This window comes from Marmota monax, unplaced genomic scaffold, assembly GCF_021218885.2.
Source record: "Marmota monax isolate L192 unplaced genomic scaffold, Marmota_monax_Labrador192_F-V1.1 WCK01_AAM20220418_F8-fsc00011, whole genome shotgun sequence".
In the NCBI taxonomy this organism is placed as follows: domain Eukaryota; kingdom Metazoa; phylum Chordata; class Mammalia; order Rodentia; family Sciuridae; genus Marmota; species Marmota monax.
Window position 1 is genome coordinate 3,537,318 of NW_026693082.1, and position 16,667 is coordinate 3,553,984.

Below are 16,667 nucleotides of genomic sequence, written 5' to 3' on the forward strand. Positions count from 1 at the left end.
AACAAATAACCCAATGAAGAAATGGGCCATGGACCTGAACAGACACTTCTCAGAAGATGATATAAAATCAGTCAACAATTATGAAAAAATGTTCATCGTCACTAGCAATTAGAGAAATGCAAATCAAACTCACTCGTAAGATTTCATCTCACTCCAGTCAGAATGGCAGCTATTATGAGGACAAACAACAATAAGTGTTGGCAAGGATGTGGGGGAAAGGGTGCATTCATACACTGCTGGTGGAACTGCAAATTGGTGCAGCCAATATGGAAAGCAGTATGGAGATTCCTTGGAAAATTGGGAATAGAAGCACCATTTGACCCAGCTCTTCCTCTCCTCGGTCTATACCCAAAGGATTTAAAAACAGCATACTACAGGGAAACAGCCACAATGTTTATAGCAGCACAGTTCACAATAGCTAAACTATGGAACCAACCTAGATACCCTTCAGTAGATGAGTGGATAAAAAAATTTGGCATATATACACAATGGAATGTTACTCAGCAATAAAAGAGAATAAAATCATGACATTTGCACATAATGTTAGATGGAGTTAGAGAATATAATGCTAAGTGAAGTTAGCCAATCCCAAAAAAACAAATGCCGAATTTTTATTTATTTATATATATATGGAGGCTGTTCATAGTGGGATAGGGAGTGGGAGCATGGGAGGAATAGACGAACTCTAGATAGGGCAGAGGGGTTGGAGGGGAGGGAGGGGGCATGGGGTTATAAATGATGGTAGATTGTGATGATCATTATTATCCAAAATACATGTATGAAGACATGAATTGGTGTGAGTATACTTTGTATACAACCAGAGATATGAAAAATGGTGTTCTACAAAACTACAACTACCTTATATTTGATAAAGGGGCTAAAAGCATGCAATGGAGGAAGGATAGCATCTTCAACAAATGGTGCTGGGAAAACTGGAAATCCATATGCAACAAAATGAAACTGAATCCCTTTCTCTCGCCATGCACAAAAGTTAATTCAAAATGGATCAAGGAGCTTGATATCAAATCAGAGACACGACGTCTGATAGAAGAAAAAGTTGGCTACGATCTACATACTGTGGGGTCGGGCTCCAAATTCCTCAATAGGACACCCATAGCACAAAAGTTAATAACTAGAATCAACAAATGGGACTTACTCAAACTAAAAAGTTTTTTCTCAGCAAAAGATACAATAAGAGAGGTAAATAGGGAGCCTACATCCTGGGAACAAATCTTTACTCCTCACACTTCAGATAGAGCCCTAATATCCAGAGTATACAAAGAACTCAAAAAATTAGACAATAAGAGAACAAACAACCCAATCAACAAATGGGCCAAGGACCTGAACAGACACTTCTCAGAGGAGGACATACAATCAATCAACAAGTACATGAAAAAATGCTCACCATCTCTAGCAGTCAGAGAAATGCAAATCAAAACCACCCTAAGATACCATCTCACTCCAGTTAGATTGGCAGCCATTATGAAGTCAAACAACAACAAGTGCTGGCGAGGATGTGGGGAAAAGGGTACACTTGTACATTGCTGGTGGGACTGCAAATTGGTGCAGCCAATTTGGAAAGCAGTATGGAGATTTCTTGGAAAGCTGGGAATGGAGCCACCATTTGACCCAGCTATTCCCCTTCTCGGTCTATTCCCTAAAGACCTAAAAAGAGCATGCTACAGGGACACTGCTACATCGATGTTCATAGCAGCACAATTCACAATAGCTAGACTGTGGAACCAACCTAGATGCCCTTCAATGGATGAATGGATAAAAAAAATGTGGCATTTATACACAATGGAGTATTACTCTGCATTAAAAAATGACAAAATCATAGAATTTACAGGGAAATGGATGGCATTAGATCAGATTATGCTAAGTGAAGCTAGCCAATCCCTAAAAAACAAATGCCAAATGTCTTCTTTGATATAAGGAGAGTAACTAAGAACAGAGTAGGGTCGAAGAGCATGAGAAGAAGATTAACATTAAACAGGGATGAGAGGTGGGAGGGAAAGGGAGAGAGAAGGGAAAATGCATGGAAATGGAAGGAGACCCTCAGAGTTATACAAAAGTACATACAAGAGGAAGTGAGGGGAAGGGGAAAAATAATATAAGGGGGACAAACGAATGTCAGTAGAGGGAGCAGAGAGAGAAGAGGGGAGGGGAGGGGAGGGGGGATAGTAGAGGATAGGAAAGGCAGCAGAATACAACAGACACTAGTATGGCAATATGTAAATCAATGGATGTGTAACTGATGTGATTCTGCAATCTGTATATGGGGTAAAAATGGGAGCTCATAACCCACTTGAATCAAATTGTGAAATATGATATATCAAGAACTATGTAATGTTTTGAACAGCCAACAATAAAAAATTTAAAAAAAAAAAGAAAGAAAAATGGTGTTCTATATGTATAATAAGAATTGTAATGCATTCTGCTGTCATTTAAAAAAAAGAATACCTGTTTTGAGAAAATTTTAAATAATTGTATTTTAGAACAAAACAGAATAACTATTTTAGTGGGCTACCTTCATATTGAATGGGTATATATTGAATGGGTATTTGATATATATAACTTAAATAGTCTCTAATGTTTAATCAACACCTTGGCTGTAGGTATAGGTCGAAAGTAAACAGTTTGCCCCAGAAAAAAAGCTTCATTTTAAACAAGAATGTTTTTTTAAAGTAAGTTTTATAAAATAATTTAGTGTTTTATTTTTTAGTAAAAAGCTAGATCAATATTATAAGTAGAATTTTATTTTACATTCAGTTACTCAAAAATATTTTTGTTTCACAGAATTAAGTTGTACCAGTATAGTGATTTCAGAATGAATTATTTACTGTCTTAGTAGTCAACCTTCAGTTTTCAGCACCAGATTGGCTTCATTTTGTGGGGTATAACTTAGCTGTTTAAAACCAGATTTAACTCCAGATAGGTCTATCTAGGACTGGAATTTAGATATTTTAACATTGAGAAATACTGTTTTATCAGTATTAAGAAGTACACATAACAGAAAAATTATTACTTAGGTTATTTAGTTATAATAGGAAGTCTAGACTTGATAGGCTGTGCTTAAATATCAATATACTTATTTACTTTTCTTAGGAGCTGATCAACAGACATTTAATAACAATGGCTCAAATCGATCAAGCAGATATGCCAGGTAAAATACATATTGCTTCATCCTTCCTTTTAAAGTCTATTTGAATTCTTACATAATACTACATGTTTTTATGGATTAATAAGAAGCATTCCAAGATGCTACTGATCATCTAGGTTATTTCAATTAGTTCTACATATCACAGTATTCTAGTTTATTTAAATAAATAGTTTATTTTAGAATGTACTAGTACATCATTGTCTTGGGAAATTAAAGTATAGCTTCTTAAACATAAGGAGAAGGTAATTATTATTATTTCTTTTTATTTCTTTTTCTTATTATTATATTATTATTATTATTATTATTTCACACTACAGTGTGCCAATTAATGATTACATGTTTTACTTTATTCCTCTGAAAAATTCTGTGGCATGTTATTTTCATCTCCATTTTATGTATGAGGAAAATTGAAATCAACAGATTAAGTAATTAATTGACCTAGAGGACCAAAGAATAAATGGCTGACTAAGTCAGGATTTAAACTTAGTTTTTTTCAGACTGTACTGTTAATGTTTCTCAGTGTGCTAAAATATCTTTCCCTGGCTTACTTATTCTGTAAAAATTAAATATGACATAATGTAACAAAACTTCATAGATAATGTAGTGGGAATATATTTGCTGCCAATTCAGCATAGACTAGTGTGTGTTAACTTGATTGCTAATTAAAAGGAGTCTGACGACTGGGTCTTAAGACTGATCTTTCCACTTTGGATGAGCAGAAAACTTAATGATCTCTGAAAGTTTTGAGATTGTATTTGAGGCCTTAGCCAGGGGCAAAAATGGACAAAGAAAAAGAAATTGTGGAGGCATATGATTAGAAAGAAGAAGAAAACAAAAACCAACAAAACCCTCACAAAATAACAAGTAGAAAGAAAAAAATTAAGCCAAAAAAATTGCAAAAGAAAAAATACACGTGTCACATATAGACCATATAACTGTAATTAGACATTATTTGGAGTAACAGAATTCAGTGATATTTTCATGGGAATATTATATAGCAGTTAAAATGAGGAAAGTATACTGACAAGGAACAATGCAAAAGAATTTCAGTAATATTATAATAAGTTAAAAAGTGAGATGCAAGAGACTACATACAACATACCCGCTTATAAAGTTAAATAACTAAAAGTAATGTATTTTTGTATGTGCATATGTACAATATGTTTTTGAGGAATTTATAGAGATGTTATGAAATTATATAAAAAAGAGAAGGAGGACTGGGGTTGTGGCTCAGTGGTAGAGCACTTGCCTTGCAGGTGTGAGGCACTGGGTTTGATCCTCAGCACCACATAAAAATAAATAAACAAAATAAAGGTACTGTGTCCATCTACAAATAAAAAAATATTTTAAAAAAATTTTTTAAAAAGAGAGAAGGAAATGCAGAGATTGGTAGAGAGGACCATATGGTTAAATGTATGTTAACATGAAGAAAGCCTGAGGTTTTTTTTGGTTGGCAAATTTGAGATGCTTACTACATTATTAAGAATACTTAAGGGCTGGGGTTGTGGCTGAATGGTAGAGCGCTTGCCTAACATGAGTTAGGCACTGGGTTCTATCTTGAGCACCACGTAAAATAAATAAAAGGTATTGTGTCTATCTGCAACTAAAATACACGCACACATACACACACACACCCCTACCTGTATTTACTTATATAAAAGAATACTTAAATAAAAGCATCCCATGTGTAGACAAGATTTGAGTATCATAAACTAAACGTTGTGGTTAATCTAGTCCCATGCACCGTGTTCAAATGCAGTTTAATAAATGATTTGTTTTGTCACTTCCTTAACTCTGATTTTTTTTCATTTTCTCATATTAACTATTTGACTAACCTTTATTAATATTTGGATCATGCTGTCCTTTTTGTTTACATTTTCTAGTTTATACTTCATACTTCTGTCAGTTGATACTTTTCAACTTTGAAGTCATAATCTATTTCTCATACATCAATCAGTGGGTCTCTCAACCAGGAATGATTTCACCCCCTCAGGATTTCTGTTGTAACCACTAAAAGCAAGGTGCTACTGGCATCTAGTGGATAGAGTACTGGAGTACTGCTAAACATCCTACAAAGTATAATATCGTTTCCCACAATAAAAAATTATCCAGCTTAAGATGTAAATAGTTCTAAGGTTGTAGAACCCTGAATAGTAAATTTTATATTTTCAATATCTTTATCTAGTCTGTCATTATCTATGTCCTTTGAGGAAAAGAAACTAAAGTTTTATGTTTTTATTCATTAGTTTTAAAGTATTTAAGAAATTGTGCTCCAAACTAAAGCTCTGTCATTTGTAATCCTCATAATTTTCTTCTTAGATTTTACCTCTATGATGCTTTTCTTACAATAATAATTGTAGGGCCTGATAGTGATCTGGTGGTCTTTGTTCATGACTTATTATGCATATGTGTTATATTGGACTGAAAACAAAGAAGACTAGAACAACAATAAATAATCCTGTCTTTAAAATCCAGTATCCCTTCATTATAAAAGCTGAATAAACTGAGGAATATACCTCAGCATAATAAAGTCCGTATAAAATAAGCAAACAGCTAACATAGTATTTAATGGAAAAAAGCCGAAAAGCTGTTTCTATAAGGTCTGGAATAAAACAAGGATGCCCACTTTTACCTCTTTTGTTTAGCATTGTACAGGGAATCCTAAGCTAGAGCAATAAGGCAAGAGAAAGAAATAAAGAACATTCAAATTAGAAACGAGGAAGCCTGAGCTGGGGTTGTGGATCATTCACCTCGCACATGTGCAGCCCTGGATTCTATCCTCAGCACTACATAAAAATAAATAAATAAATAAAAAAATAAAGGTATTGTGTCCAACTACATCTAAAACGTAAATATTATAAAAAAAGAGGAAGAAGCCAAGCTTTCACTATTTGCAGATGGCATGATCTTACATATAAAAACCTCAAAGACTCCACCCAAAAACTGTTAGAACAAGTAAACAAATTCAGCAAGGTTCCATGATCCAAAATCAACATAAGAAAATCAGTACAATTTTTAATACACCATTAGCAAACTGTCTGAACTAGAAAATAAGAAAGTAACGTCTTTTACAATAGCTGAAAAAAAAAATTTAAAGGGGAGGGGGGAATTTAACCAAAGAAATGAAATATCTCTATAATGAAAATTATAAAACATTGATGAAAGATAAGAAATAGGACAGAAAAAAGATTACCCTGTATTCATGAATTGGAAGAATCAATATTGTTTATTTTACCCAAAGTGACCTACAGCTTCAGTGTAATCCCTATTAAACACCAAAGGAAAGTCAGTGGAATCTCCACTGGACAAGAATTATTTTGTAGTTCTATCAGTTACCTATAAAAGAGTCTTTAAAAATATTCCATAGAATCAGATACCTGAGAGGTATCCTTTAGAATAATGCTTAGTTTTCCACTGAAGCACAGCTTTTTATTATTATTATTTTTTTTACCCCCTTGGGTATAACCTGTAAAATTCTGCATGACTTGCTAGAAAGTGATAACAGAATAAGAGGGTTAAGGGTGTGCAGTTGATTTTAGTTGATTATGTTTCTCACTCATTCTCTGTCACACTTGTGATATGAATACCACTGTTTGGCATAATAAATTTCAAGTTTCCAGAATGGCATTTAAGTTTCTTTATAATCTAATCCCAGCATACCTATTCCAGCTTTATCTCTATTGTGCCTCCTCTGTGGTATACCTTATGCTCCTACCATATGAAAGGTCACCATTCCTGAGAACAGTGAACACATGTAGACCTTGTTTGTTCTTCTGTTTACTCCTTATTGCTTATCCCTTCCACTTGTTTTAGCCAATTGAAAACAGTCTTTTCCTTCAGTTTTGTAGTAAAAATGACAATTATTTTATGAGATCTTTCCGTGTATCTTTGGGAATGGCTCCCTTCTTTGTTGTTCCATAGTGTAGTCCCTTGACCAGCAACTCATTTCCTTTATCTTTTAGGAACTTGCTAGACTTTACATACTCTAGGTTCCATTTTAGACCTGGCTCAGTTAAAAATGCAGGATGGGTTCTGTGGTTGGAGCTCTCAGTGGTAGAGCACTTGACTCACACATACGAGGTGTTTGGTTTGATCTTCAGCACCACATAAAAATAAATAAATATACGTATTGTGTCCATCTACAACTAAAAACAAATTTAAAATAACAACAATGCAGAATGGAAACCAGATGATTCTGATGGGTGCTAAAGTTTAAGAATCAAGCCATGGTGAATGGCCTTTTTTATGTTTTGTATAAATCTATGTGTATCCTTTTATTTTCTTTAAGCATCTTGATGGTAAGGACCCATATTTCATTAATACAAGTTTGCTAGTATATAGTAGGTACTTAGTACATTTGTAGATTTAATTTTAATTACTTCTTGTAGTAAATGCTCCTTATGAAATAGCTGGGAAAGAAAATTTATCCCATCATTTGATTTCTTTGTGGAAATTACATGGCCCATTCAGATGAAAAGTAGTAAATGGACAAAAGTTAAAACTATGTTCCTGTGTGTGTGTATCCTTAACTTATATGATCTTTTAATAGAACTTGACATAGGTTTGAAAGTGACATTGATTTATTCTATTTTACACTATGGCCAAAAATGCCATCTAGGTATTAGGAGTGTAAGAAAGACCAAAGAATCAGAGTCTTTGGTTTGTATCCCAGCTGCCTCTTTGAGCTATGTAATTCTTATTTTCCTTATTTATGAAATATGGAACCCCACTTCAAAGGGTTGTTGTGAGAACTAAGAGATAGTGAGCATAAAGTATTTTGCAAAGACAGAGCATTTTGAGCCTGTCTTCTGGAATTAGTGAGTTTTCTTAATGGAGTTTCACTTGTATTTCTTACTAATGATAGGTCATAGATTATTATTTTTTGTTTGTTTGTAGGATTTTATAAAGAAGCAATGCCATATTTTGAAACTAGCATTAAGCATGTTTATTGTTGTTTTTGTAAAGATTTTTTAATAAAGGTTGTTTTCTATGCTTATACTCAGTTCAGTTATAATTTTTCCACTTGAAATACTTGGACTGTATTTCAAGACTGTTAAATAAAATAGAAGCTGTCCGATTAGAAACCAAAATTGTCTTTACAGCATTACAAAACTACTTGTCTTGGGGCTGAGTTTTGTGGCTCAGTGGTAGAGTGCTCACCTAGCGCGGGTGAGGCTCTGGGTTTACTCCTCAGCACCACATAAAAATAAATAAATAAAAATAGAGGCATTGTGTATACCTACAACTAAAAAAAAAAAATTTAAAAACACTAACTTGTCTTTTTAAATTATAAACGTAATACATGTTTGTTCTAGAAAAGAGGGAACATAAAGATAAGGAATGTAAATTGCCTATTGTATCTGTAGAGAAACAAACCCCTGCATACATGAGTAAATTCTTATTTATTACATATCCTTAAGTATAATTTTCATGGAAAGCATGGCAGTCAAGGGTTCCCCCTTCCTCCTTTTTATATTTTGCTAGGGATTAAAGCCATGGTATTCCACTGAATGACTATACTAATACCTGTCTATAATCAGTTCCCTATTCATAATGCATTTAAGCTACCTATATTTTCACTATTAACTGCAGTGAGCACTGCTTCATTATTTGCCTCTTAATTATTTTGGTGGTGGCAGAGGAAAGTCATTTCCTTGAGTTATACTTACTAAAGATTGGTTTTGATACCAGTTGTTACATTTATAGATACATAGGTATACACGGGTAAGCATAGTACCCAGCTTAATGTGATTTGTTTTGAATTTATTTATGCTTTAAAAACAAGAATTCATGTCAAAATATATTGTGTAGAAGGTAAAATACATGAAAAAAACATTCTATCTTGATTTTATCCAGTGACAGAATAATAAAATGTCTAATATCTAAAGTGATAATTCATTGTATAATTATTTCTGATAAAAATGCATATTAGTGAAGTAATGATTTTACCTAAAGCACATTGAACTTTTAGGAGAAAGATGCTGCGTAGCACAGTGTCTTTCTGGATGGGGGCTTGTATCTTCAGTAACTCATCATTCCAGCTGTGTTGGACCAAGGTCTGAACCATTTTATAATGAAATTGTTTATTTAGTCACACGACTTAAACAAGTCTAACTTGCTTTCCCACACTTCTGATTTTTCTCCTACATATCTTGTTTTCGTTTTTATTATAGCTCAGTTTGTAAGGGTTGGGTATATTGGTCAGTTGTATTTTTAGATGGGTAATGATCTAGGATGGCTTTTAGTAAATATTGCAGATGGAGGATTTTTCTGAACTGCTCAAGACCTGAACATGGATCATAGTGTGTTCATTCAGTAAAATGAAAATGTATCTTGAGAATTTACGTATTACTGGATGTGATACAGATTTTCCATTTTTGTGAAATGTCTGCAGTTTAAATTTCACATCAGTGACTGGTGGAATTTTTTTCCCAGGTGCTTCCTATATTACTATCCCTTATTCATATTAACTCTTTACAATTTTAGATTATTTAAATAATTTTCACAGAAGTAGCCTGAAAAGCCATGAGTTTCAGAATTAAATAATCCTCTGCTTTCCTATCGCTCACTTCCCAAGGCATTGAAGCTGAATCTTATCCTTGTCAGTTAAGAGAAAGATGGCATTTTTGGAAATGTTAGGGAACTTTGGAACTCTTACTCTGCCCATGTTCCACATGGCTTAATTTTAACATAAAATGCCTTCACACTGGATTGTAAAAGGCATGTGATTTTTGTGTGTGTGATGTATTATCTTCTGCAGTATTAAAGGGAAAGAAGTATTAATGTGCATTGCCCTATCTTGTTTTTGAAGCCAGGGAAGTTGTATGGTTTTGTTACCAGCAGTGCTAACCTGAATGTGATCTGGTTATCTTGGAAATGCAGGAACTTACACGAATGTACTGTAAAATAAAATGCGGACTGATTCCCAGAAAAAAAAAAAAATGCATATTATACTATAAAAATGGTAAATATTTTTGAGTGTATAAACTTTAGTTGTTCTATGGTTGTTTTATAATGCCCATCTTATTGATACTTAAACCACAGTTTGTTTTATAGAATTGTTATAAATGCTGAAACTATTTGTAATACAAGGGTGTGTGATACAGGAGTGGTATATAGTAGTTTTGATTTCTTTATTCTGTGAGAGATTTATGAATGTCTGAATATCTGTAATTGAAAGTTGTCTTCCTGTGAATTACTCTAGCAGTCCCCACAGAAGTTGACAGCTACCATAGCCTATTCCCTCTAGAACCACTGCCACCCCCCAACCGGATACAGAAATCAAGTAATTTTGGATATATTACATCTTGCTACAAAGCTGTAAATAGCAAAGATGATCTGCCATATTGCCTTCGGAGGATACATGGTAAGGAAAAATAAATTTTCCTTTTTTATGTTATTGAGGCTAAGATTATTTAACCCTTCCTGTATATCTTGATTTCTTTAGTATATAAATTTAATGGATAATAATTTTTTTTCATTTGGAAATTAGTATCTTAAAAGTACCTTAAAAGTATGATATAGCATTTTCTTCACATTTCTGATGGAATATTAGGGAGATACCATTTTTTTCTACATAGTAGAAAAACTTTCTTTTTCAGGTTTTCGTCTTGTTAACACAAAGTGCATGGTGTTGGTTGATATGTGGAAAAAAATTCAGCACTCAAATATTGTAACCCTGCGTGAAGTATTTACCACTAAAGCATTCTCCGAGCCTTGTGAGTAACTTTTACTGTGACTGTCTTAACCTTTGTTATTTGAAGACAGATTTCAGTAATGAGTGTTTGTGTTTTATTTTAAGCTCTTGTGTTTGCATATGATTTCCATGCTGGAGGAGAAACTATGATGAGCAGACACTTTAATGACCCTAATGCTGATTCCTATTTCACAAAGAGAAAATGGGGTAAGAAAAAGATGCAAGCAAACTGTATTCTGACAAATACTTTTGCTGGGTAGAAGAGTAGTTTTATATTTTTAAAAATGTGTTAACTTTATTCCTGTAATCATTCAGTATAAGGACTCTATTGCATTTAAAAAAAGAAATATCTCAAATAGATGGAGTTGATCTGTGACAAGTTAGGAAACAATGTGTTATATATACTTACTGAGGTCTGGGGTTGTGGCTCAGTGGTAGAGCATTCGCCTAGCATGTGCGAGGCCCTGGGTTCAATCCTCAGCACTACATAAAAAAATATATAAAACAAAGGTATTGTGTCTGACTACAACTAAAAAATAAATATTAAAAAAAAAGGTGAGTTATGAATGACTTAGACATTTGATGTTTGTGATCACTGGGAATATGTTAAATTTTTTTTTCCTCTTAAAATGTTTTTTTTTCTTTTAAAATACAATGCTTTCTGAATAAGGATGATTTGGAAAATTTATAAATTAAAAATAAAAATAATCCTTATTAATTCATAACCAAAGCACAAATATTATAAATCATTGGTATATTTCTTCCCAGTCTTGTTTATTTTTGTTTCCCTTTGCAGTGTTTTGGTTTTTGTCATTTTATATCATATTGTGCCTTTCATTTATTATAAATATTTGCCTTTTTTATACTCTAAAAATAAGTTATTGACTCTCTTACAGTCCAGTGTGACTGTATAATCTTTTATGTGATACTTACCTAAACAAATGTTTTATTTTAAAGATAGAATTCCACGTTGTTTAGGAAATCAGTCTTCAAATAGATTTATAGTTTACTGTTAAGTTATTCAAGTATTTTTCAGGGAGTATTTTCAATGTTTTTTTTTTATACCCATTTCTAATATTTACTTAAACACATCATTTTATGATTTAAATTTTGCAAAGAATTGACGTTTTAATTGTATTCTGATAAATGTTTATTTAAATGTAAATGATTTCAGAGAAAAAGTAAATTCATTTTGAGATGTCCATTAACTTATGTATTTGGGGAGGGTCTCATTTTCTAGTCTGAGGCCAAGAAAGAGTCATCATATTCTTTACTATAGTTTTAATCTTGTTAAGATTTTCTTGAATATGTAACTTAAAGAACTTAAAGGGAGTGTCCAGATTTGAGTTTACCTTATAGTATCTTTCAGATTATAACTCCTTTAAATTAAGACTAATTATAGACAAGCAAAAATATATTGCTTCAGTTTACTTGTGATTTTGCTTTCTGCATTCTGACAGTTGAAAAGAAGAAAGTTGTGGTTACATGGTTGTTTCACATTAAAAATCTGGTCATGTAGTGTGGTCATTTTTTTTTCTTTTGCCATGTCATCTGTAGATACGTGTATAATTTTATGGAAGGGGATGTGGTATGACTCTTTCTATAGATGAATATGGTTGTTCAAGTTTATTTTAGTATTAGCACCTGTGAAATGACTGTTGGCTTTAATTTATAGCTGGGTTTTTAACCTCAACACTATTGACTTTTTAGACTGCTTAATTATTTTTGTGGAGGCTGTCCTCTGCTTTGCAGAATGCTTGGCAATCTACCTATTGGATGAAGTAACAATCTTCTGTATCCCAGTTGTAACACCAGAAATATCTTCAGACATTGCTAAATGTTCCCTGTTGAGATCCACTCATTTATAGCAATTTTTCCAGCTTTTTTTTTTTTTGAGAGAGAGAGAGAGAGATTTTTAATATTTATTTTTTAGTTTTCGGTGGACACAACATCTTTATTTTTATGTGGTGCTGAGGATCAAACCCAGCGCATGCCAGGCGAGCGCGCTACCTAGCCCTCCAGCTTATTTTTATCTTAACTATTTTGTTTTTTGTGTTGACTCATTACTTAATATAAATTAACATTTATGTTTTCATCAGTGCTGTTTGCAGTGTTTTAAAATATTGTTTGAATGGTTATAACTTCCTTAAACGTACACTTATGGAAATCTGTTGTTTTCTTGTATTTTGTAGTTAATTAACACAAAATATTTTTTAAATCACATTGTAAAATATACTAACACTTTTTTCTAGATTTGATATCTTCAATTCTGTCCAAAGAGGTAGTTTTTAAATTTTGTATGGGATTCTTAGTAGAAATTTTATCCCTAGCCATAATTACATATTTATCATTTATTTTCTCTGCAATTAGGTATTTGACTATGTTACTTTTATATCTGATTCAGAAAAGGTTGATTTATAAGTGTGAATATAAGGTTGTATTCCTTGAAGTAATTACAAAATTTTGACTCAGTTTATATGCTGCTTCTGATTTAGGTATTATGAAAAAACGCTTATAAGAGGTACTTGAATAAAAAGATTACCTTTTACAGATAATCAGATTATGTTTGCTTTTTATTATTATCCATAAGTAACATTCAGTGTTTGGCATTTTTGTTTATGTGACTTGACATATCTGAGGTAGAAGAGGTTGAGTGGACTAAGAAAAATAAACATTCAACTTAAGTGATTGTGGAGATTTCTGCTTCCTTAGAGCCAAAGAGTGGACAACTCTCATAAGTTTGAACAGTAGGATACACTGTAATTATTCATCTTTTACATAAAGTAACAATCTCTGTAGTTCTTGTTTTTAATGAGAATTTGTAGTTTTTTGGTAAATTTTAAAATATTTTTTTGTTTATTGTCCAGTAGTTATTTGGTCACAGAAAAGAGCATTTCAGCGAGAGCTTAACTGCTACCAACAGTAAAAATAATATAATTTCAATCATAGAAACAATGGGGGCATTTCTTTTAAGTTCTTAGTAATACACTAAAATTAACACACACACACACACACATATTGACATGTTGTGCTACAGATATACATGAATTTTCTTTGTTAATTTTGGATTGAATATTTTAGTCTTTTAGTTGATTACTTAAATGAACATGTCAATTTTAAAAATTCATTTGTTTTGTAGGCCAACACGATGGACCGTTGCCTAGACAGCATGCTGGATTATTACCAGAATCTCTTATTTGGGCATACATTGTCCAGCTGAGTTCTGCATTGCGAACCATTCACACAGCAGGTTTGGCATGTCGAGTTATGGACCCAACAAAGATTCTGATAACGGGCAAAACAAGGTATTAGCTTTTTGAGTTTTAGTTTTAGTTTATTGATCATCTAACTTATGACAGTAAGCAAAATGTGAAGGTTTGTTGCATAGTTATCCAGAAGAACTCCTGTGACTTTTGAGTGCATTTGTAAGTTTAAAAAGAAAATGTTGAATTTTTAATGAAATACCTGATTGTTTACCAAAAATATTGGTAAAAATTAGAAAGGTATATGGGGTGAGGGTTATGGGAATAGAGAAGCAGTATCAGCACAACTTTTTAATGTAAAACTATGGTTCTCAAATTTTACCATGAAACAGAATCACCTGGAGAGTTTAACCAGATTGTTGGGATCTACCCTGTACCCCCAATTTTTCATTTTGTAAGTCTGTATTGGGACCTGAGAATTTGCATTTTTAAATGAGTTCCTAGTTGTTGCTGTTGGCTTAGTCTCATGCTTTGAGAATTGACTTATAGAGATAAGTAACACAGACCTTGACTTCACCTAGTTGTGAGTAGCCAAAATTTTGGGAATTGCTTGGGCAGCATGGCATAACAAACTGAGGATCTGGTACCAGATTCCCTGTGTTCATATCCTGGCTCTCTTAGTTTCTGTATGTCCGCAACAAGTTGCCTAGCATTTCAGCTTCATTAGACAGGTACTATTATTAACTCCATTTTCCTTATTTTAGGGTACCTGACTCATAAATTCATTGACAGATTTGAATGGCTTAGTACATGTAAAATGCTTAGAATGCCTGGTACATCTTTATAAAGTATTAGGAGACTAATTTTCTTTCCTGAGTAACTAACAGACAACTTGGAGTGATAAAAAGGAGACTGATCTGTTAGTCAAAAAAAGCATGTGTAATCATCCTGACTTTATTAGTTACTGACTTTATAATTGAAGGCATATTACTTGATATCTCCTGACTTTTCATTTCCTTATCTCTAAAATGGCTGGTGGAGATTACATGAGGGTGGGCATTCAGATGTAAGTTAGAGTCCTTCTTAATATGAGAGGAAATGCTAAATAAATATTCATTAGTATATAATTAGAAATATTTAATTATTATTTTTTTAATTCTCTGATCCTTAAAGGTTACGAGTAAATTGTGTTGGAGTTTTTGATGTTTTGACATTTGATAACAGTCAAAATAGTAATCCATTGGCATTGATGGCTCAGTATCAGGTAAGTTAGAATTACCGTGGATATTTACGGCATGTTTTTGTTTTCTTAAACAAAAACTTTTTTATTTTAAAGTAACTCAGGGTTTTAAGTCTAGATTTCAATTTATTCTTGAGTAGTCTCTGCAAACTTTGAACATGTATTTCTTAACCACTGTGATATATTTAGTGTAGAGCCCTTATAGATTGGAATATATAGAACTGATATCAAGAGACTCTGGATGTTTAAGATGGAAATGTATTCATGTGATTAGGAAATTTTGTACTCAGAATAAATATGTGAAAATATTAATCAACTGAATAGATTCTACTAAAGACATTACTTTTTTACTTTAATTAAACCTGTTTTGTTTTTTTTTTTTTACTTTTAGAACACTTGTCTCATTACCAAAAATAAAATTTTAGAAATAGTTTCAAAGAATTGTTTTTGGATTGGCATTTTCTGAGTAATTTTTTTCTTTTTTTTTAAGTTAGAATCTGTCACTCACTGCTTCTGCATTATAAGAATTTGGTTATTATATAACTTCATTTTAGTAATGTTGATTTATACTTTGCTATTTTGCTGTTTCTTATTTCCTTATTAATATGATAAAGTATAGAAAAATATCTGATACTGTTTAACTTCATTCTAGTAGTGTTGATTTAGGACTCACAGTGTTCTTAGCAATTTTTCTAGTTGTTATTTCCTTATTAATGTGGTGTAAGGAAATAAAGACCTTTACAAGGACTGGAGGTAGAGCTCAGTGGTAGAACATTTTGCCTTAGCACACAGATGAAGCCCTGGGTTCCATCCCCAGCATTGCAAAATGAAGAAAAATGAAAAGCCCTCTTGTAAGGAAGCATTAAAAATAATTGCTTTTGCCCGATTACTCTTGTAAGTAATGTGGCTAAATTTAAATTTTTCATCTTGTCCATTTTGCTTTGTCATGCTTGACATTAGTATATGCAACTGTCCTTTTGAGACAATTTTAGTTCTTTGTGGATAAGAAGTTTTTGGTATTTTTGGACAAAAGACAGAATCTTTTAATCTTTTGAATTCTTTATGTGCCCATTGTTCTTCTCTTCAATTTTTGATCAAAGCTTTGGAAGATTTTCATTCATCTTCGTGTAAGACAAAATTTTAGAACAAAGAGGAAGGAAATGACGAAACACTACAGTCTCTGGTAGTGTTTACTGTTCCAGTTAATGCATAAATCTTTTTGCTGCTGAACCACAAGCAGTGCAGTCCCAAGACTTAAAGGCACTCATTGCACTCAGTTGTATGCAAACTTTCCACATCTTTCTGGATAGCTACATCTAGTGAGCAGTAAAGGGAGGACTGATAGTTTTTTCCCCCAACAGCAGC

General features: G+C 32.6%; 1 protein-coding gene across 9 annotated transcripts in view; it reads left to right on the forward strand.

Annotated features, from left to right (window-relative positions):
- Pan3 (poly(A) specific ribonuclease subunit PAN3) overlaps window positions 1-16,667 on the forward strand; it is a 140,079-nt gene that overhangs the window by 104,840 nt on the left and 18,572 nt on the right. For 7 of the 9 annotated variants that reach the window (XR_006853886.2, XM_058582509.1, XM_058582508.1 and 4 more), the window contains 6 exons: window positions 3,109-3,166; window positions 10,368-10,529; window positions 10,765-10,881; window positions 10,965-11,066; window positions 13,999-14,164; window positions 15,236-15,326. Coding sequence is in view for 8 of the 9 variants with exons in the window: in XM_058582509.1 (XP_058438492.1) it covers window positions 3,109-3,166; window positions 10,368-10,529; window positions 10,765-10,881; window positions 10,965-11,066; window positions 13,999-14,164; window positions 15,236-15,326 (696 nt within the window). In the remaining variant the exon portion in view is untranslated. The remainder of the gene's footprint in view (window positions 1-3,108; window positions 3,167-10,367; window positions 10,530-10,764; window positions 10,882-10,964; window positions 11,067-13,998; window positions 14,165-15,235; window positions 15,327-16,667) is intronic. The other 2 variants (XM_058582505.1, XM_058582507.1) reach the window with 1 other exon arrangement.